This window comes from Gracilinanus agilis, chromosome 1 (genome assembly GCF_016433145.1).
Source record: "Gracilinanus agilis isolate LMUSP501 chromosome 1, AgileGrace, whole genome shotgun sequence".
NCBI lineage: Eukaryota > Metazoa > Chordata > Mammalia > Didelphimorphia > Didelphidae > Gracilinanus > Gracilinanus agilis.
In genome coordinates this window covers 515,709,633-515,732,953 of record NC_058130.1, presented here as the reverse complement: position 1 = coordinate 515,732,953, position 23,321 = coordinate 515,709,633, and the positions used below count along the sequence as shown (strand labels likewise).

General features: G+C 38.8%; 1 protein-coding gene across 1 annotated transcript; it reads left to right on the top strand.

The window, feature by feature from the left end:
• The first annotated feature begins 10,054 nt into the window (after window positions 1-10,054).
• Window positions 10,055-22,753, top strand: SOX17 (SRY-box transcription factor 17). The gene is made up of 2 exons (XM_044658010.1): window positions 10,055-10,382; window positions 21,858-22,753. Exons 1-2 carry the CDS (start codon window positions 10,055-10,057, stop codon window positions 22,751-22,753), a joined length of 1,224 nt encoding a protein of 407 aa, XP_044513945.1.
• Window positions 22,754-23,321: the final 568 nt, after the last annotated feature.

The window sequence follows — 23,321 nt, the reverse complement described above, 5'->3', positions numbered from 1 at the left end:
TGTGTTATCTCGAACATAGAGTATTCAGACCTAATGCTTCTCAATTTTGATTTGAATGTTGGGAAAATAGTAGAAGGGAGAGAGGTGTAGATGAGATGGATGGATGATTGAGAGGGAGCAGAAAAGAAAATGAGAGGGCAGAGTTTGGTATTGTTTAGTCATTTATTACTTACATTAGTCTCAATCTCTGATGTAGTTGCTCTTTCATTTCATATGGTCACATGTAGGGTGGTAGTACTGTCATCTAAAGAAAGAGACAAATTTAGTTTTCAGATGAAATATTAAGAGATAATAAATTCCTTTTCCCCAGTACCATACCATCATCTTATTTTCTACCTTGGATCACGTCAAGGGATGGCAGATAAAATTGAAAAAGAGAAAAGGAGCAAAAGAGTCAAAGCTGTGAGAGAATGTATTATGGTGAGGAGTTAATTGGTTTAAGGTTTTAAGCAAGGGTGGGCACTATATACTTGTTTTAAGGATACTTATCTCCACTCCTAGGGATAGAGGTTAGAGAGAATCTCATCTGAGAAATGATGTTCTTTTTTGCTAGGGGAAGAGGTTGGGAAAAGTACCTTAGGGTAAGAAATAAAAAAAGAAGGAAATAAGCATTCCCCTACTATGTTGGCCACTGTGCTAAGTGCTTTTTACAAATATTTGATTACAAATGAATGCACAAAAGATACTCTTTTTAGATCTCGGACATTTAAAAATGATTCTTCATAAGATTTTAGCCTTAAGAAAACCAGAAAATTTAGCATGACAGGAAATGTAAAAATGTTCACTTGCCTGTTCTAAATGATATCCTCCTCCAGGATTCTTAATCTGGAGTCTGTGACTTTATTTTAAAATATTTTAGTAATATAATTTCAGCATAATTGTTTTCCTTTATAATCCTAAGTATTTTTTTTTTTTGCATTTACAAATTTTCTGAGAAGGGATCCATAGGTTTTATCAAACTGTGCCAAAGGGGTCTGTGGTACAAAAAACTTCAGAATTTCTTTCATAAGGTACTTTGCTACCTTTTTTAAAGGCTTACTTAGGAAGATCATGCCCTTCCTCTTCTGGAGCAAAAAATGAAAATTAAGGGCTTGATTTCTAATGTTAAAGAGGCAAATAAGAAGCAAAGCAAGTCATTCCTCCCCACACTCTCCTCTTCACATAGCTGGAGGTCTCACATTTTTTCCCCTATGCTTACATAATCAGGAAATACACTATTTACTTTAGCATTACATCATTTTGAAGGTAAAGAAAGTCATAGTACCACCAATTCAGGATATATTTAAATTATTTTTTGGTTTCTTTAAAATGGAATTGTAATGGGGGCCTCACCTCATTTACAGAAGAAAGAACAGAACTTTTGGTTGTAAATTTGGAAGACTGGTTTGGGGATTGTTGTTAGGTACCAGCAGAGAGTAAAAATGCTGAATGGGAATTATAAGTTAATGAAAAATAGAAAGTTGGACATAACTTCTGTGATTGTTTTGGGATCCGTAAATGATTCCACAACAACTCCCCTTCCAAAGGATGAAATGATTCTTTGGATGATACTTTTTAAGTAATGCCACCATGAATGGACTGAATAAATATTTTTGATTGAATTGATTTGGATTTCTTAGACATTTTAACCAGAATATATTCAAATCAGAATCCACTATCTTTCCTCACCTCAACCCTTTTCTTCTTCCAAACTTCCCAATTGCTATAGAGGCACAGTATACTTCTAGTCAACCCATGTCCACAACCTAGTATTATATTCAATTCCTAACTCTCACCTCCCTGTAGCCAATCTATTGCCAAGTCTTTAAGATTTTACTTTGACAGCAACTCTAGAATACACCTCTTTCTCTTCTCAGGCACATGGTAGACCTTTGGTGTGGTCCCTTATTGCCTTATGCCTAGACTTTTTTTTTAAACCCTTATCTTCTGTCTTAGAATCTATACTTAGGACTGGTTCTAAGAGAGAAGAGTGGTAAGGGTTAAACAATTGGGATTAAGTGACTTGCCCAGGATCACACAACTAGGAAATGCTAATTAGTTGTACCTCATGCCTGCCATTGCAATAGGCTATTGGTTGGTTTTCTTGTCTCAAAGTCTCTCCTCACTCCAGTCCACACCCTTTTCATTTGTCAAAGTGACCTTCCCAAAGCACAAGTCTGACAAGTTATTTCCCTATTCCATCAACTTTAGTGGCTCTCTAATTACCGCCAGGATAAAATAAAAAACTGTTTATCTTTTAAAGCTTTTTGTAGTTTGGCTCCTTCTTACCTTTCTATCCTCTTACACCTTCTACATACTCTGTGACTTCCTTGCTGTTCCTCACTCAGGACACTCATTCTTTTCTACAAGCATTTTCACTGGCTCTCTCCCATGCCTATAATTCTCTTCCTCTTCATCTCCATCTCCTGCATTCTTTAACTTTCAAATCCCTTAATATTAATATGTTCCTGGGGCAGCTAGGTGGCTAAATGGATAGAGAGCTGGACCTGGAGATTGGAAGTCCTGGAATCAAATCTGATGCCAGATACTTCCTAGCTGTGGGACCCTGGGCAAGTCACTTAACCCCCATTGCCTAGCCTTTACCACTCTTCTGCCTTAGAACTAATAGTATCAATTCTAAGACAGAAAGTAAGGGTTAAAAAAAGTAAAAATCTGTTCATTATCTCGTTTATCCTGCATATATTATTTGTATATAATTCTTTGCATATTGTCTACTCTTCTAGACTGTGAGCTTCTTTAGAGCAGGGACTTTTAAAACTTTAACCTTTCTTTGTATCTATAGAACCTAAAATATATTAGGTGCTTAATAAATGCTTATTGAATTGACTGGTTTTGAATTTGTTTGCTCCAGAGTCATTCAAAGAGCCATTTAACTTGACCTTTTTTTTTTTTTTAAAAACTCTTAAGTTCTGTTTTAGAATCAATACTATGTATTGGTTCCTGGGCAAAAGAACCTTAAGGACTGGGCAATGGGGATTAAGTGACTTGCCCAGGGTCACACAGTTAGGAAGTGTTTGGGGTCAGATTTGAATCCAGGACTTACCTATTCTAGACCTTACTCTCAATCCACTGAGTAACCTAGCTGCCCCTTTGACTTTGATTTTTTTAAAAAGAATGCTATTTTTTATTAGAAGTGTCTTCCCTAAAAATTTTAAGGATTTATAGGAGAGTCTCAAGAAGTACAATTATCATTAGTTTTTTTTAAAGGCATACAAAATTTTAGTGAAGGACTTTTTGCTAGAACTATGAGAATAACATAGATTTAACTTTTATTTTAATTTCAAAATCATCTATATCAACAATGAAAACTTGAGGTGCAACCATTGAGATGCCAGTTCTCATAAAACAGACTAATTTTACATTGAAATAAGAAACTTCAGGGAAGAGAGCTAGAAGAAAAAGTGGTTTAGGAAATCAGTAGCAGAAATGGACAGAAATAATATTCCAGTGGAGTAGCAAAATGCTAAATCACTCTATTGAATGACTAAATCCAATTTAGCTAATTAAAATACCAAATTATAATAAGTTCTAAATTCCATGGTTGACTCAATTTTTTAAACTTCAATTCTCAACAGTGATTTGGAGAGTGATTTTAACATCCACAGAGTTTCCTTCAAAAAATTATTCCTACATCCTATTCCTATATTGCCCATATTTCAAATTATGTTCTTTATCTTACCTTCTCCCACCTATCTCCTCCTCCATAGACCAAATAAAAGGGGGAGAAGTGAGAAAAAAAGTTTAGCAAAACCAGTCAACACATGGAAAAAGTTGCTCCTTCTTTTCCCCAACCTGCTAAAAGAAAGGGAGAGGCATTTCCCAGACAAATTAATTTTAAAAAAAGCTTATTTCCTGTTGATGAAAATGTGCTTCCATCGATTTCTTCTTGATTCCAGATTATTGAATAAAATGGGCAATATTTCTTCTTGGTACAATTTTCCTTATCCAAGACAGGAGTAATAAAGAGTTCCAAAGAGAAAAAAAGAGTTTGTTTAAACTTTTGAATTTCCTCCCAAGTGTTAGAATCAGTCTACTGTTGCTGAGTTGTGAATCAGATGAAGTTTAGGGTATATCATCATTCTCAATGTAAACATGAAAATGATAATACTGGCACTTAATTCTCCTGAGATTTTTAGCTCATCTCTACGTAAAGAAGTATGTAGTCCAATGGCATGAAAGGAGCACTGTCTTTGGAGTCAGGGGACCTAGGTTTAAGTTCAGGTTCAGTCATTTAGCTAGTTGCATGACCTTGAGCAAGATTTCTGATGCTCAGTTTCCTTAAGTGTAAAGGAGATAATAATACTTTTACTACCTAACTTAGGTTGTTAAAAAGTCAAATAAGAGTGAATGTGGAAGTCCTTAGATACACTAAAACATGCAAATGCAAATTCTTATCTTAAAAGTCCCATGCTCTCATGAGCTACTTATGGTATAAATAAAATATCCTCAACCTCCTTTTATAAATTTTACATGCTCTCTCTGGCTCTGGCTCTCTCTTTGATACATGTATATAATCTATCTATCTATCTATCTATCTATCTATCTATCTATCTATCTATCTATCTATCTATCTATCTATCTATCTACATATTTTTTAAAATTATAAAACTTATACCATAACTACTATTTCAGCGTTGGTGGATTTTTTCTTTTCTTTTTTAAAAATTAAAGTTAATTTTTTTCTTAATTACCATTAAACAAACATTTTTTACATTAAAAAAATTGAGTTCCATATTCTCTCCTTCAAAGGATTTTCTTAAACATAAGGTTCCTTACTGGCTGCTATATGATTGATATAAATGTATATTCCCCTCAGTACCATGGCCCTATGCATAGCCCTTAAAAGCACTAACCCCTTAAGGAAGACTTTATAGTGGGCCTTCCTAAAGATGAGTTAAAATCTTACAGAAGGTAGATGAGCTATTCATTTTGCTTAGTATAGAAAAAGCCGTTCACAGTTTAAGGAAGTTACTTCTTTAAAACTTAAAGTTCCATCAGAAAAAGACTGTGTTCTTGCCCACCAGAATCCAGCTAATTTTGTGGCCTGGCTGACTGAACATCAACTTTGGTCACACTTAATTTCTTCCCTGGTAAAAGGAAAAAATTAAAACCCCAAATTCTGTCCTAACTTTAACAGCTCTGTGACTTTGAGAATAAATAACTCTGTCTCTGTGGATCTGTTTTCTCTGTTGTAAAATAAGAAAGTAGGACAAAACTATCTTTAAGTTTCTTACCAGATTAATAAATGTGGGGGTTGAAATATATCATCTGGACACACTGACAAAAACAAAAATGAAAATTCTGCATTTTGAAATTAAGATTATTTGAATTGTGATTTTCCTGTTCTTTTTGTTGTTGCCGTTGTTGTCGTTGTTGTAGCAATAGCACTTTGAGATTTTAAAAAAGCTACCTTGGTTATTTTACCTGGAAGCCTGAACTTAATATTTCTTTGAAATCTCTTTTGGTAGTGCCTTTTTATTCTCTCCTCATCTCATCAGGTTCCCAGTTCCCTTTTAGAAATTCATTGCCCTCTCCACTCAGCTCTCTGTTGGTCTATCACTCCCCTCTTCTCCTTTTTCTTTTCTCCTATAGCCTTTCTGCTATTTCTCCTTACTTGAAGGTTCCATGCTGAGTTTAGTGAAGAATCAAAGCCTAGTATTGGTCTTTTCTTGACTTTTGCTGTGTCAAAGGTTCCCCCATCTCGAATTAAAGATCTTCTGCCCCACAGTGGTCATTCTAGTTTATCACTGAATTCGTCACTACTCACCCTCCTCCCTTGTATCTCTTGCACTTAGAAATCCAGGAAAATAGTATATCTCACATCTTACCCTTATCTGTAGTAACTAGATTTTCCTTCTCTCTCATAGTCACGATCTTGATCAACCAACCCTCATTTTCCAGACATATCAGTTTGAGGTATTAAAGCAGATTTTCACTTCATTAATTTGTATCTTGGACTGAAGGAACAGTAAAATCCCCAAAGAAGAGAGTAAGTCTTTGTTAGTGTTTCTGTCTTTTCCTAAGGGTTCTAGAAACATGTCCCTGTCATCTTTCTCTTTAAAGTTCACTTTTGACAAAGGAAAATCTTTGGAGAAAATGAGGATGAGCTCTTTAAAAAAAGAAAGCCCCCCAAAGGGATTATGACCTGCTGATATGTGCAATGGAAAGAACAATGGCTTTGGAATTAGAAGACCTGAGTTCAAATATCACCTCTGGCTGCATACCACCTGTGTGACCTTAGACAAGTCATTTAAGCAATTTGAATCTCAGTTTCTTCATTTGTAGAATGAGAGAGTTGGTCACTAGAAAGTTCCTTCTGGCATCCTTTCCATACTGAAATCGATGACCCTGTCAATCCAGAGATTTTAGTTTGTACTCAGATGTTTGGAGGGCAAGGCTGAATGACATTAACTCAGCATTTAGTGCTTTAAAGTTACAAAGTACTTTCCATATACGATCTAATTTGATTCAAAAGAATTAGATCTAGTTGTGTGTGGGGTAACCTGGTTGTTATAGTCCTTTTTGTGGCAGGGGAAGAGAAGAGGGAAAGAAAGGAAAGAGAAGAATTAGAGAAGAAGATGAGGATATGAAGAAGGAAGAGAAAAAACAGATGAAAGAGAGTGGTTAGAGAATAAGGACATACTGTCAGGTATGCAGGTATACATTCCTTCTAAGACAAGTTCTGCTCTTCCCTACTGCTCAGTTTTTGTTCTTGCTGACCTTTATGCCTGGCAAGAGAGGAGAGTCATCACCATCTCTTGAAATCCTTCCTAATCCTTCCAGGTTCAGCTCAGGACAATAAAACAACAAAAAGAAGCCTATAGAAGAACTTACACTCCAACACTTCTATTTAATTACAAAAAGCCAATATTTATCTATCTCCATAATGGTCTGTCTTTCATGTTTCACTAAACATGAAAGAACAATAGTAGCAACTTATCACAAAGCTATTTCTATCAACTCATCAAATATGAGAATAATATTTCCATTATGACTGCCTCCAATCCATTTACAATGAAATAATGGACAACTCAGCCTCTCTCTGGCCCTGTTTAAGAGTAGGTGAAATACTTCATATTGTACCCTCCCCCACCTTTAAAATGTGCTTTTAATGAGGGCCACTTAAATCAGAGCAGTCATAATAGAAATGCCACCTCTGCCAACACTCTTTTTCTGCTCAGACCTTCTTCCTGTTTCCCACCATTTCCCAGTCTCTCAGGTCCCCTATTTTAGCTCCCCTAAATTTTCTCAGTGAATCTGAAGTCCTGGAATGAACAGAGAATACATAGGATGGAAGGGAAGATGTAAGGACCGGCAAGGAACAGAAGTCGAGCCTCCAGAAGTCCCAGGAAATTTTGAGAATGAGCATGGAGTTTTAAGAACTTAGATCCACTGGGGACAAGTATTTTCTTCCTGGAATTCTGGTTTTTAGGAGTGCAGACAGAACAACCTTGAGCAGCCCAAGAACAACCTTGGGAGAAATGTCTTTCTTCCCTGAAAAGTTAAGGGAAGACTATCTCTTTTCCAACCTTTTCTATCTTTCTGATTGACCTCTTTCATTGATTATAGTGAATCTGTAAGTTGGGGGAAAAGCTCAAATGAGATTAGCGGGAAGAAATGGGGGAAGGGAACAATAATGCATTGAAGAGATAGGAGCTAAGGTGAAGGGCAGTACCCACTATCGAACCGATTTGATGCTTAAAAATAAGAGACCGAGTATTTGGGGTACAGAGGAGGAGCAGAGGTAGTGAGGGACCTGTAGTAAGTCTTTGGCTCTTAGTTTCGGTTCAGCCAACCCATCCCCCCCAACGATTTCCAGGGCTTAAGAGTCATTACCTACAGAAACAGAAGAGGAAAGCAAGGGTCCTGAACGAAGAAAATTAAATAAAATCTCTTAAAAAGCGCAAAGCCACGAAAATCGAAGGATTTCTGGGTTCTGGACAAACTTCGGGACTGTTTCCCTTTATTATTCACTCAGACGAAGTCCAGGGAGAAGGAACACAGCCAGAGTTAAATGAAGATAGGAACCTCCTGCAGTCCCTTACGCATTTTAGCCATGTCCAGATACTCCTGAGCTCTCTGCTTTTAGTGGCTAAACACAGGGATTCACACATAAGGAAGGCTCTAGGTAACTCTGACAGTCGTAAAGTGAAATCTTTCTTTTTCATTCGTTCTTATTAAACATGTTATTAGGGTAATCTGGAAGAGCCCAATGAAACAAACCTGATAACTTTAAATCCTACGATTAAATATAGCATATTTATACAGTCCCTTTAAATTAAATTAAAAATATATTTATACGCATCCCTTTAAAAAGCTGTATAAAGGCACCGCTTTTAATCGTAGGTTTTAGAAGAGGAAACTTGAGATTCTTCAGTCCAAATCTCGAACTTTACAGAGGAAGAAAAGAGTGACCGGAGTTTACGTGACTTGCCCAACGTGGAACAGGTATTACGGTACGTAGCAGAATCAGGATTCAAATCCAGCCCTTGACTTCAAAATTTCTTCTCTTTTCATTACACTGAACAACTAGGAATAACAATAGATTAAAAGACCCGGGAAGAGTTTACGGAGGGGTTGCAGCAGCCTAGGATTAGTAGCGTACGAATTGAAGGCAGAAGAAATCAGTACCCGGTTCTAAGCAGAACAGAGAGCCTTGTGGCAGTCTCTTTAATGACATAGCACACTGCAAGGATACTGGGAAGTCAGGATCCTTGGAGGATTTTCTGAATTTTTAGAGGAAAGAAGGAAGGGGGCGCCACCTCGGTCCCTCTGACACCAGGTAGGAGAAAATAAGAAATTAAGAGAAAGCAGTTTCTTGCAAAAGCTGCTGTTTTAAGATCCCTAATAAGGTTTACATATGGTCAATTTTACATTCATCTCACAATCCTTGTCATAATTCCTAAACCTATAAGGTATTCATCATTATTTAAATTGGCAAAGTAACTTGATGTGAGGAATATAATTTTAGTGACACAGATTTTGAAATAAACACTTAATTTGGCTTTTTAATATTAGCATTTATATACCACTTTAAAGTATGCAAAACATACCAGTATTATCTCACAACCTACCTAGGACACAGAAACTATTATCCCTACTTGACAGATGAGGAAAATGAGGCAAACATTAATTAACTGACTAGAACAAGGTAACAGAACTAGTTAAGTGTCTGAAACTACATTTGAACTCAGGTCTTCCTGACTCTAGGTCCAGAACTCTACGCAGGGTACTCTGCCTGGCTGTTTGGAGTTAATAAAGACATTAGGCCTCTTGTGAAAGGTACTGATAAGGGTGCATCAATGGGTTTCAGGGCTCAGACTGCCACATTGACAAGACTTCTGGAGGTTTTGGGAATTCGAACCCGAACCAGGGTTCTACCAGAATATGCGTGACCTCGCCGAGTAGTCATTTAGGTTAGGGGATTACGATTATTTTTGTTATGAAAAATTATGAACCTCTTCCCTTCTCAGAAGAAAGTTTATGATTCATAGTACTACAAAGAAAACCAATTATAGTCAAAGTATTAAAACACACACACATGCACGATCCTCCAGGTTGCGCGCCCCAGTTTTTGGTCAGCGGTGAACATCTCGGTATGTATCGGGGGTGACCAAGAGCGTGACACGTCCTAGTTGTCCTTAGGGCAATGAGGTCCAGTTCTTGGACTCCAGGTTCCCTCCAGGTAAAACCCGAGCAGCGGACGAAATAGTTCCGTGCCAGGGAGGTGGCCCAGGACCTTGGCTGGGGTGGGGCGTCTGAAACTTCGTGGGAGCCGCCCCGCCCCCCGGAGCCCCATTGGTTCTGTGGGTGTAGAAAGGGGAACTGTAGCGGGTAGAGATTTTGCTGTAGTGCTGCGCAGGTTGGGGTCGTTCTCCTTCGGGTGGTTTGGACTGGATTCTGGGAGTCCAGGCATTCAGATTGACCGGTAGATCCCTTTAGGTCATTGTATTCCCCTCTCACCTCGGACTAACAGCTTGGGGAACTAGAGTGTTCCGGCTGAGGGTGTGGGGGCGGGGTGAGGTGCAGGGCGCGCATTCTGGGCAAGAGAGCCATGAGCAGCCCGGATGCGGGGTACGCCAGTGACGACCAGAGCCAGGCCAGGTGCACGCTGCCCATGATGATGGCCGGGATGGGCCCCTGCCCTTGGGTAGAATCTCTGAGCCCCCTGGGGGAGATGAAGATCAAAAACGAGTCCGGGTCGGGCTTAGGGACCGGAGGCAGCGGGACCGTTGCAGCTGTGGGCGCTGGTGGCCGCGGCAAAGGGGAGTCCCGCATTCGGCGGCCCATGAACGCATTTATGGTTTGGGCCAAGGATGAGCGTAAGCGTCTAGCGCAGCAGAACCCGGATCTGCACAATGCAGAGCTGAGCAAGATGCTGGGTGAGTAGGGCTCTTGATTGCTTACTGGGGAGTGCAGGAGAAGTGGCAAGGGGGCAAGGGCAAGAAGTCTGCATCTCCACCAGGAATCCAAGGGGTGTCAGTTCCTCTGTGGGAATTTTTGAATTTAGTTCAATGGCTAGTCCGCAAATGTCAACATCACTTTTCCCCTACGGTAACCAGAACACAAAGCTGACCACATCGTGGGGTGGAGAGAAACTTTAAAAAAAAATTATCTTTCTGTACAGCAAAAGGAATCTTGTTTGAAGAATGACTTTGTGTATGTTTACCTCTAAAGAAAGAACTGATACGTAGAAATAATTAAGACAGTTTATGTATATATGTGTATATATATCCACATGTATACATAAACTGTCTTAATTATATATATATATATATACTTTTACCAAATGATGTCTTCTCTTGTGGGAGGAGAGGAGAGAAGGCGGGAGTTAACTGAATATTTTAATGTAACAAACTAAAAAAAAATTAATCTGATTGGACCAAAATTCCCGTATTGGGGTCTTCTTAGTGGAACGTGAATACGTATTTGTGCTAGTTACACCTTTTGTGACTTTAGTTTCTCTGCTGCAAGGTGAGCCTTGCAGAAGCAACTTTTAATAACGTGGCGAAGTGGATCTGAGAGCTGGCCTCAGAACCAGGAAGTTCTGGATTCAGTTCCCACTGGATTTTGTGATCCAGGTCGTCACTTAAACCACTAAATGTGAAAGTCAACTCCTCTTAGGGGATAAATTGCAGAAAAAAAGGTGCCTGCCAGCTTTGGCAGACAGAGTTTTCTCTGACGGAAGTATCCCTGTACATAGGATATAGTTCCTGTCACCAGGTTAGAAATCAAAAGATATTGGGAGTCTAGATGATTTTCTTGGTATTGCTATTCCAGCAGGGCGGATAGTTTGACCAGAATTGCTTGAAAGTCAAGTCCAACTATAATAAAAGTAGAAGGAGGAAGAAAATAAAGCTATTCTTCAAAATTTCTTAGATGAGAAATTGAGGAATAGGTATTCCGCCCTGGAGACTAAGCAATTTTGGGCAGTGGTGGAGACCGGAACATATTACAATTTCTACCTTTGCTTGTTAACGAATCTAAAACTTTTAGAGGCAGCCTTGTAGAAACCGTGTCTGTATTTGTGTATGTCAACATCAGTGCAAAGCCAGTCTAGAACCAGTTACTATGGATATAATTATGTTATAATGTGCTACCCTCTAGTATAATCTTTACTTTATGGTTAAACTTTCCACAACTAGAGAAACATCCATATAATAAGTATTGTAGGTAACGAATTTTACTGGGAAAATGCGCCCTTGGATTCAAGTGACTGTGGGCAAGTCACTTTGCCTCTCAATGGCCCAGAAACGGTTAAGATAATGAATTATAGAGGTGTTCATTATACCTTAGTGTAGAGGGAGTTCCCTCTCATGGGAGTTCCCTAACTCGCAGGTTCAGGCCCTAGCACTTTTTTTTTTTTTTTGCTAGAAAGTTGGGATAACACCTTAAAGACCAGGCTATTTACTGTTTTATAGCCTTTTTTTTTTTTTTTTTTTTTTTTTTTTTTTTTTTTTTTTTTGGTTAACAAATAGTTTTGAAACTTTGATTCTTGTTTCTCAGTGTCTCTGAGATATAAGGAAGAGAGACCACCCAGCAGTAGTATGTTGTGAAAGCAGTATTTTAGATGGAAAAGCACTGGGTCAGGATCCTGAAATGTTTGGGTTCTAGTTCAAACATTGCCACTACTTTAGCAGGTCAGCCTTAGGAAAGTCAGGTAACTACTATTACCTCAGTTTCTTAAATTGTTATATGAGGGGCATAGATGCAAATGATCTGTTAAGATTTCTCCCAGGTCTGAATTTTTCTCACTCTAACGACCATGCATTTGTTGAGTTAAGAACAATCTGATATTTATTACCACATTCCTATTCTTGCCTGAAGAGATTACTTAATTTTTATTTAAAAAGTACTATGAGGGGGCAGCTGGGTGGCTCAATGGATTGAGAGCGAGGCCCAGAGTTGGGAGGTCCTGGGTTCAAATTTGGCCTCAGACACTTCCTAGCTGTGTGACCCTGGGCAAGTCACTTAACCCCCCATTGCCTAGCCCTTACCACTCTTATGTCTTAGAACCAATATACCATATTGAATCTTAAGACAGAAGGTAAGGGTTAACATAAAAAAGTACTATGAAAGGGTAAACTGTACATGCATGTGAGGAAGCTGGGTGCAAAGCAATGGTGTCAAACTCCAATCAAAACGGATCCCTATTGACTCCATTTTGACTTGGAAGACCACAAAGTAACATTATCTTTGTATTGCATTTTTAAAAAATATTAATATTCGTTTTTAACATGGTTACATGATTCATGCTCCTACTTTCCCCTTTACCCCCCTCCACCCCCCTTCACCCCCCTACCCATGGCCGACACACATTTCCACTGGTTTTATCATGTGTCATTGATGAAGACCTATTTCCAAATTGTTGATAGTTGCATTGGTGTGGTAGTTTTGAGTCTACATCCCCAACCCATGCGTTCAAGCAGTTGTTTTTCTCATATGTTTCCTCTCCTGCAGACCTTCCTCTGAATGTGGGCAGCGTTCTTTTCCATAAATCCCTCAGAGCTGACCTGTGTCATTGCATTGCTGCTGGTACAGAAGTCCATTACATTCAATTTTACCATAGTATATCAGTCTCTGTGTACAGTGTTCTTCCGGCTCTGCTCCTTTCGCTCTGCATCAATTCCCGGAGGTCTTTCCAGTTCACCTGGAACTCCTCCAGTTTATTATCCCTTTGAGTGCAATAGTATTCCATCACCAGCATATACCACAATTTATTCAGCCATTCCCCAATTGAAGGACATACCCTCCTTTTCCAGTTTTTTGCCACCACAAAAAGCGCAGCTATAAATATTTTTGTACAAGTCTGTTTATTTATGATCTCTTTGGGGTACAAACCCAACAATGGTATGGCTGAATCAAAGGGCAGGCAGTCTTTTAGAGCTCTTTGGGCATAGTTCCAAATTGCCATCCAGAATGGTTGGATCAGTTCACAACTCCACCAGCAATGCATTAATGTCCCAATTTTGCTACATCCCCTCCAGCATTCTCTTTGTATTGCATTTTGTTAAAAATTTCTCAATTACATTTTACTCTTTAGTTTTTAGAGAATCATACTTGGAAGTTGCCCTTGGAAGAGTGATTTTAGTACTTGACTAGTGGCTAGATGACTGGCTTTTGAGTTAGAAAAATCAAGGTTTATTTAGGTCCCTCATCAGATAAACTGGCTGTATGAACAGTGACAAGTCAGTCAGTTAAACTGTAAATATATATACTACTACTGTGTGCCAGAGCCATACTAAGCTCTGAGGAGACAAAAGACAGGCAAAGATAATTATTATTTTCCAGGAATTCCCATTATAAAGGAAAGAAAAAGCATTAAAATTACCCAAGTATTTATAAAATATATACAGAGGAGATGAAAGGTGATCTCAGCATTAGCAGCTGGAGTAAACCAGAAAAGCCCTCCTATATAGATGGTATTTAAACTGAATGCTGAAGGAAGCCAGAGAAACTGAGGCACTGATTAGTAAGGAAGGAGGGATGCAATTTTAGGCATAGGGCATAGGCAGTGCAAAGGCAAAGAGGGCTGGGAGAAAGAATGGGAGATAACTCATCAATATACATCTATGGATGGCAAGCTCTCATTTCATGCTCAGCTTTACTTTTTTGTTTAGTCATTTTCAGTCTTGTTTGACTCTTAGTTGACCCCCTTTGGGGTTTTCTTGGCAAAGATACTTTAATGCTTTGCCATTTTCTTCTCTAGTTCGTTTTAAAGATGAGAAACTGAGGCTCATGTGACTTGCTCAGCGTCACACAATTAGTAACTGAGGCTGGATTTGAACTCAGGAGGTGGAGCCTTCCTGACTCCAGAACCAGCACCCTATCCTCTTCAACATCTATCTTCTTTTTACTACTTTGCATAAATTCATATGGCTTGTATATCAGCATATTTTTTGTATTTGTTAATTGTGATTGCCATAGAGCGTTCCACTATCCAATAGTGAGGCATTTAGTTTGTTAATAGTATTTTGCTATAGGGTAAAGCAAATCTATAAAACCTATTTTATAAAATATGAAATTTCTTTTTAAAAGACTTTAAAAGACTTCACCCAACAAGCACCACATTCCTTTCTTAGATAAGAAAAATAGCTAAAGACAAAGAGGTGAAGGATTTGAAAAATCATGCTATCGTGATTTTTATTTAAGCACTCTGAAGATACCTTTTGTTAAAAGGAGGCTATGTGAGAGTTGTCTTCAACTATTTGAAGGGTTTCTGTGACAAATTTTAGAAAGCATTAGGGAAAAAAAAGGCATTAGACTTGTTTGGTTTGAGCTGAGAGGACTCAAGGCTAGTAGCTAGCTATGGAGAAGTTTGAGAGAGGGAGATTTTCATCTTTGCTAGAAGGAAAAACCTCCCCCAACAACTGGAGGTGACCAAGCCCTGCTCAAATCTGAGTTATTTAGTTGAACTTTGAGGTCTCTTTCATCTCTGAGATTTTAAAATTGGTGTATGTGTGGGAAATCTGAGCTATTTTTCTATTATATATTCTCACATAATATATAAAATTTTTATTAATATAAACATAAATATCAATTTTATATGAATTTATATAAATATAATATAAATGTTGATTGTGCTTAAATTACATAATATAGTAAATGGAATTATATATGCTATATATAATACTTCTATTATAATAATAATGACCATTTTATCTGTGGAAAGTGAAAAGATATTTGACCTTTTAGTTGAAGGACCTGGATTTGAATCTTGCTTATTAATACTCCTTGTAATTTAGGTGAAGTCACTTTTCTTTCCTAGCCTTCAGAAAAGGGCCTCGTCTGCTCAGTGAAGGGGTAGGTCTGGATGTTCCCTTAAGCTCTGATTCTATTGGACAAAACCATCTTTCTCCAATTTGATAGTGGATCTAGTTTGGGAAAGCTTGTACATGAAGGACCTGAACTATGGGGCTGGATATTAGAATAATAAAAAGAAAGGGGGCTTAAGGATCTGGCTGGGTGAATTGATGCAGATTTAATATGCTAATATGTTTCTGAGTAGGTATCTGTGGGAGTGTTTTCTGACTAAGTGGTCCCTACAAAGGAAGATTCCTCGACTTTTGGATTTAGCGGGTGACGTCAGCACAGCCCTGGGGTCCAGAGGAATTGGATTCAGATTTTGTCTGACTCTATCAGCGTGGCCCTAAGCAATTCACTTAATCTTTTTATCTGTTCCTCTTTCCTACTCTGTAAAATGTGGGATTGTACTAGAACGCCCCCAAGGCATCCTTTCAGCTTGATTTCCGGCTGGAGGAACTAAGCTAGGCACTATTTGTTAGTAATTACCAAATAAATTATGTGACAAAGTGAGTAAATGCGCTTAGGGAACTGAGAGAAAGGTGGGGGAAGTAGGTGAAAGAGCTCTCCATTATATCTTTTCTAGAAGAAACTGGTGAGTCTTGAGACCTCTCCCGTGGTGAACTCTTGGGAGAGGGGCAAACTTGGGGTCTCCAGATTTCAAGTTGACACAGTCATAGACAAAAATACGAGGCAGGCAAAAGTTCGTTTTTCTGATTTCTTAGCCACCTTTCCTATTAGTCCGTCTGTTCTTCTTGGGGTCCTTTCCCAGCTTTCCTTTTTAGCATACCCTTCGTGTGTAAAAAGGACATATGATGCCTAGGCTGCAGCTAATCCCTCTTAAAGTGTGAAGTGCTACTGGAACTGAGGCTTAACTTTTTTTTTTTTTAAACCCTTACCTACCATCTTAGAATTAATACTATGTATTGGCTCCAAGGCAGAAGAGTGGTAAGGGCTAGGCAATGGGGGTTAAGTGACTTGCCCAGGATCACACAACTGGGAAGTGGAAATGAGGCCAGATTTGCATCTCCTACCTCCCATCTTTAATCCTTACTTTAAATCCATTGAGCTACCCCCGCTACCCCCAAGGCTTAACATTTTCAAAGGGGATTAGAGAAAAATATGAAATCATAGTTGCGTAATGGCAAGTTATGAATTTGTCTATAAGAACAGAGGGATACCTTGTCCTAGGTGTTTTGTGGCTGAAATGGAAAAATATCAGATATCCTTGTGGTGGGTGAAGAAGCTCAGATACATGCTTAAAGAAAGTCCCTTTGGTTGTTAATGGTAGAAGGTTTGGAGTGGGAAGAAATTTGAGTCCAGAAGATCAATTGGGAGACTATTGTTCCCAGCCACTAGGTGAATTCAGGTATGCTTCTTCTAATAGTAAGAACTTTACTGTTCAATGCTTTAGACTTCTAACAAATAAAGTATATAGCACTTAAAGGTTATCAGACCCTTTCCTTACTAAACCAGAGACAAATTAATCTGCAAGCATTTAAGTGCCTTTGAGGTGCTAAGGATTGTGGAGATTCAAAGAAGTGCAAAAGATAATTTTTGCTTTAGGGGAATCTTTCTTGGCCTTGATCCAGATCCTTTCCTCCTTCCCCAACTACTTCCTTTATATATTGTCTTCAACCATTAGAATGCAAATGCTTTGAGGCCCCGACTTCTTATTTTTTTTTTCTTGTTATTATATTCCCAGTACTTAGCTCAGGGTACCTGGCACTCCATAACACTGATCCTAGCCCCTCCCCCTCCCCCACATGAAGAAAGTGATGGGTAAAGAGATGAATTGGTTTGTAAGTGGTAGAGTTAGTATCTTTTTTATTTTTAATTATTTAAAAATTTTTAGTGTTTGCAAATTTATGTCTCATTCTTCAACATTTGAGGCAATCACATGTCACTTAGATAACTCTGATAATCCAATAATTGGTCTCCCTGCTCTCCCTCAAGTCTCCACTTCTGTCCATCCTACCATACTGCCCCTAGTGGGATTTTCCTTAATTCAAGATCTGTGTTGCTCCCCTGCTGGTTCTGTTGACTCCCTGTTGCTCCTAGAATAAAATATAGTCTTCCAGGCTTCTAAAAAAATTTTTCCCCCCAATTACATGTAAGAAAATTTAAAACATTAAAAACAATCTTTTGAGTCCCAAATTCAGTCCTTCCCTTCCTTCCTCCCCACACCCCCTCCCAGATTATAAGCAATCCAGTATTATGCAGTCATGTAAAACATTTTTTTTCCATATTAGCCCTTTTATTGAAGAAAAGTCAAACAAAAAAAGGTTTTGGTCTGGATTCAGACTATCAGTTCTTTTAATGGAGGCAGATGACATTTTTCATCACTAGTTCTTTAGAATTGTCTTGGATTATTCTATTGAGAATAGCCAACTCAGTTTATTGTACAGTATTGCTGTTATTGTGTAAAATGTCCTTCTGGTTCTGTTCACTTCACACTGTCGGTTCATGTAAGTCTTTCCAGGTTTTTCTGAAATCAACCTGGTCATTTCCCACAGCATTGTTGAGCTTTTAATAATAATAACCGATATTATTTACATAGTGCTTTAAGGTTTGCCAAACACTTTACAAATGTTATCTCAATTGTTCCTCACAATAATCACAAGGTAGATCTTGTTAGCCTCATTATACAAAAGAGGAAACTAAGGTAGCTTAGTGACTTTCTTGTCACACAAAGTAGCTAGTAATTATAGAAGGTAGGATTAGAGCTAAAATCTTATTGACTGGTCCAGCACTGCATGCACTATGCCACCTAGCTGCCTTCACAAAAAATCCTTTGTGACCATTTTCAGCTTTGTTGTACTAAGCCTTAGTTTTGGCTTAGTCCTATTTCTCAAACATGATGCACCATCTTCATCTTCATGTTTTTGCACTGACCATTCTTCATTCCTGAAATGTATCCCTTCTCACAGATGCTTCCTATAGTGCTCCTATTTTCCTTTCAGATACAGCTCAGTCACCACTTAGTTCATTAAAACCGCTTTCCTGCTTCTCTTAAATGTTACTAGAGACATAGTGGCTGATAATAAATGCTCATCGATTGATTCTGTATTTCTAGTCCTCTCTTGCACCATTCATTACTGTTAGTGTTGCGTTGAGCCATCATTGGTCATTTCACAGAGCAACATTTTTGAGGATTTCAGAATTGTTTTCCTTTCCAATATTGTGATCTTGGTCTGCTTGTTCTGCTTACTTCAATCTGCAGCAGTTCATATCAGTTTACCCAGGCTTCTCAGAATCTATACTTTTCATTATTTTTTATGGTGCAATAATATTCTATTACATTTATATGTCACATTGTTTGACTATTTACTTGATTTATGGACATTGATTTCTTTCAAAGTTTGTTGCAACAAAGAAGTATTGCTTTAAATATTTTTGTAGGTAGGTGCCCTTTCCCTTTGTATTTAGTTCCGTTGGGGGTATACACAGCAGAATGAGTTACTTTAAATCCAGGTTTTTCTGACTTTTTAGTGTAGCAGAGCCCCCCCCCCCCCAATTTATCAAATATTGTAAGTGAGACAATAGTAACACAACCACATTTTTTTGAGTTGGTACTTTTTGAGATTCTTTCATACTGGAAATCATTTGGATATTGTGAACTGTTTTATAGTAGTTGAGGCTACCACTTGTGAAGAGAAAGGTGGGGAGAGATCTTGAATATTGGTGATAATGTTTTGGGAATAGAAGAATGTAGTCTCATCATTTAATTCCTTAAGGGTGGCTGCATTAAAGTTAGCTAAAGAAATGCCAGTGAGTGAACTAAACATGGGGAGGAGTCTTCTGTAGAGAGATAGGGAAGGTTTATATAAGCATAATAGGAATGGGAATGAAATGATAGTGTTAGGCTCTCCTACCTATTTAAACCTCATTCTCCCCCCCCCCCCTCCTTCTTTGCAGTATCTGCTTTTATGTCAGTCCCAACTGTACCAGCAGTGAGGTGGCAAAGTGTATAGTGTGGTAAGCCTAAAGTCAGAAAACATCTTCTTGAGTTCAAATTTAACCTCATACACTTTCTAGCTGTTTGAGGGTGAGTCACTTAACTCTGCCTCAGTCTCTATACCTATACAATGAACTGGAGAAGGAAAGGGCAAATGACTCCATTAACTTTGCCAAGAAAATCTCAAATGTGATAGGCATCTCAAACTTTGACTTTCCCTCACCCATCTCTTCTGAATTCCCCGATTATTATTAAAGGCACACCCATCTTCTAGTCATCCAGATTTTAATTTTTGGTGTCATACTTTTGATGCCTCTTTCACTCACTCCCCTCTCCCACAATAATCAGTTACCAAATCTTAGAATTCTTAATGAGCTTGTGTAAACCTTCTACTTAATAAACTCCAATGGCTTCCTGTTTACGTCCATTACCTAATATAAATTCCTTTGCCTGACATTTTAAGTTCTTTATAACCTGGCCTCTTCTCTATTTTGAAACATACTTTTCCCATGACATATTGTAAGATGCATTCACAGCCAATGGCTTACCTGCTCTTCTCCCCCATTGCTACTTCTGGGTTCTTTCTCTAGCTGGAATGCTCTCTCTTATATTGCCTCTTAGATTTCAAGTCTCTTTCCTTGTTTCTCTCATTGCTGGTGCCTTTCCCTAAAGACTACCTTCCATTTTTCTGTATTTATTTCATATGTGCTGATTTTATGTATATATTGGCTCCACCGTTACCATGTAACCTCCTTGAGGGCAGACTGGTTTTGCCTTTTTTTCTCCCTAGGGTTTAGAAATGCTTAAGAAATACTTATAGATTAATTTAATTGATTTAATGGAAAGCAAATCCTACTTTTTAGAAACCTTTGCTTTGGGGTCTTGGGATGTGTTGCTAAGGTTGTTTCACAGCCAGATGGAGTGTCCTACTCTGTTCTTATGGGAGAAGAAAAAAAAGATTTTTGGTCCTAATCTGTATGAAATCCCTGAGGGCCATCATTTTATGAACCTACTATGTACACTTTGTTGGTTTGTGGTGGCTTCCAGAGGTGGGCCACCGTGATATTGAAGGGCATCCAAAAAAAAGGTCTTGAAGGTCCTTCCGCTGGAAGAGGCATTGGACTTCTTAGACTTAAGCTGATGTGGCAACAGTACTACTTTGTAAAAATGGTTTTTAGAAAAGCTTCTCTGGAATTGGAGAAGAAAAAGAAATTGAAAGTATCAAAATAGGCAATGAGGAGACTAAGCTATCACTGTTTGCAGATGATATGATGGTCTACTTAAAAAATCCTAGAGAATCAACTAAAAAAGCTAGTAGAAATAATCAACAACTTTCACAAAGTTACAGGATACAAAATAAATGCACGTAAATCATCAACATTTCTATATATTTTCAACACATCACAGCAGCAAGAGGTAGAAAGAGAAACACCATTTAAAATTGCCCTAGACAATATAAAATACTTAGGAATCTATCTACCAAAACAAACACATGAATTATTGGAACACAACTACAAAACGCTTTCCAAACAATTAAAACTAGATCTAAAAAATGGGAAAAACATTGATTGCTCATGGGTAGGATGAGCTAACATAATAAAAAATGACCATTCTACCCAAATTAATTTACTTATTTAGTGTCATACCTATCAAACTACCAAGAAACTTTTTTACTGAATTAGAAAAAACTATAACAAAGTTCATTTGGAAGAACAAAAGATCAAGAATATCAAGGGAAATAATGAAAAGAAACGTGAAGGAAAGTGGTCTAGCAGTACCAGATATTAAACTATACTATAAAGCAGCAGTCATCAAAACAATATGGTACTGAGGGCAGCTGGGTAGCTCAGTGGAGTGAGAGTCAGGCCTAGAGACAGGAGGTCCGAGGTTCAAACCCGGCCTCAGCCACTTCCCAGCTGTGTGACCCTGGGCAAGTCACTTGACCCCCATTGCCCACCCTTACCAATCTTCCACCTATGAGACAATACACCAAAGTACAAGGGTTAAAAAAAAAAACCAACAATATGGTACTGGCTAAGAGACAGAAGGGAGGATCAGTGGAATAGACTTGGGGTAAGTGACGTCAGCAAAACAATGTATGAAACCCAAAGAGCCCAACTTTTTGGGACAAAAAATCTACTATTTGACAAAAACTGCTGGGAAAATTAGAAAAAAACTGCTCTGGGTCCAGTACAAGAAAATTTTCTTCACAATTTGAATGACCCAAAGTGCTGCCTTCCTGTAAAGAGTGAGTTGATGCTTTGTAAGGAATACCATAGAAAGGGAGATTCTCATTCTTTCCCTATGAGTTGGACTAGATGGCCTCCAAAGCCAGAGGATGATAGTTTTAGAGTCTGTAGAAACTTCAGAACTCATTTAGTCCCAAATCTTCATTTTTCTGAGGAGGAAAGTAGGCATCAGGAAGCTCTGCTAAGACACTTCTCTAAGGGTACATAGATAGCCACAGGCCATGCTATGTTTTGTGAACATCATCAGGTTCACTGATGCTAGAACCAATGCTCTTCCCACTGCGTATTAGCTATCTTCCAATTCTGAGATTTGTGACTCTTAAGATTATTTTTCATTACATTGGCAGGGAAGTCCTGGAAGGCTTTATCTCTGGCCGAGAAGAGGCCCTTTGTGGAGGAGGCTGAGCGGCTACGTGTCCAGCACATGCAGGATCACCCCAATTACAAATACCGGCCCCGGAGGAGGAAGCAGGTGAAGAGGCTGAAACGAGTGGAGAGCGGCTTCCTCCACGGCCTCCCTGAGCAGGCAGGCTCCGGTCTGGGTCCGGAGGGCAGAGTGTGTGTGGACAGCCTGGGACTGCCATTCCACGAGCAGGCCTACCACCAAGGCCAGGGAGTGCTCCCTCCTCAGATGGGCCACTACCGGGACTGCCAGAACCTGGGTCCAGCCCCTCCGCCTCAGTTTGACAGCTACAACCTGCCTACCCCTGAGGCTTCTCCCATGGATGGCATGGAGCCAGATGCAGCTTTCTTCACCTCTTCTCTCCAAGGAGACTGCCAGACAGCGCCCTACAGCTATCCTGTGTCCTCTGAGTACTCTGTGCATGCTGACCCTCACTCGGGTCCTGTGCACCACAGACACATGCAGGAACCTCTGGCCCACTCCTTGCAGGGTCTGATGGGCCCCTCCAACCCTCTGCATATGTACTATGGTCCCATGGGCTCTCCGCAGGCTGGGGGCAGTGTCCGAGGTTTCCAGATGCAGCATCAGTCAGGACCTAGTCAGCCCTCTCCTCCTCCAGAGGCTCTGACCTGCAGGGATGGCCTGGATGGCAGCCAACCTGCAGAGGTCCAAGAGGCTGGGATCCACACAGAATTTGAACAGTATCTTCACCACCTTTGTAAAGCAGAGTTGGGGCTTGTCTCTTCAGGCCATGATGGTGACCATAACCCTTCCACTGTCTCCTCTGTCATGTCAGATGCCAGTTCCACAGTCTATTATCATAACTATCAAAACATATGAAACTCCGTGTTCTTCACAGATTGTATCCAACAATATAAAGATTGCAATATCGTTCACAGTGAAGGCAAACTAAAAATCTAATTTGCTCAAATTTTTTCCAATTACATGTGTATTCTTTTAGCTTTTATTTATGTTTATGCTTTTCACATTTCATGTGAGCATTTACTAAAGAAAATGATAAACTTATGTGAATCATTTTTGTCTGGTAAAGTTTTTCTATTTTCCATTTCACTTTTTAGACCTTTCTGAATCTGCAAATAAGGCAGAGTGGCTTTTTTTATTTTTAAAGGAAAACATATTGTTTTCTCAGTAAAGTTTAAAGGAATTTAGCCTGTTTGGTTTTCAAGGCTTTAGGTAAAAATGTTCTCTACCTCTAAGAAACATCCCCAAAGAAAAAAATTTGAATAAACTTGATGAGAAGTTGGACTTAGCACCTGGAGAGTTACATGGAATTGAAGAATTAAGACTTTTCTATGCATATTATTACTTCATGAATGTAAGCCAGGTATCACATTTATTTTTTTCCTTTGGATTTTATTTCACCTGCATTTTAAAATAGATCTCCCAT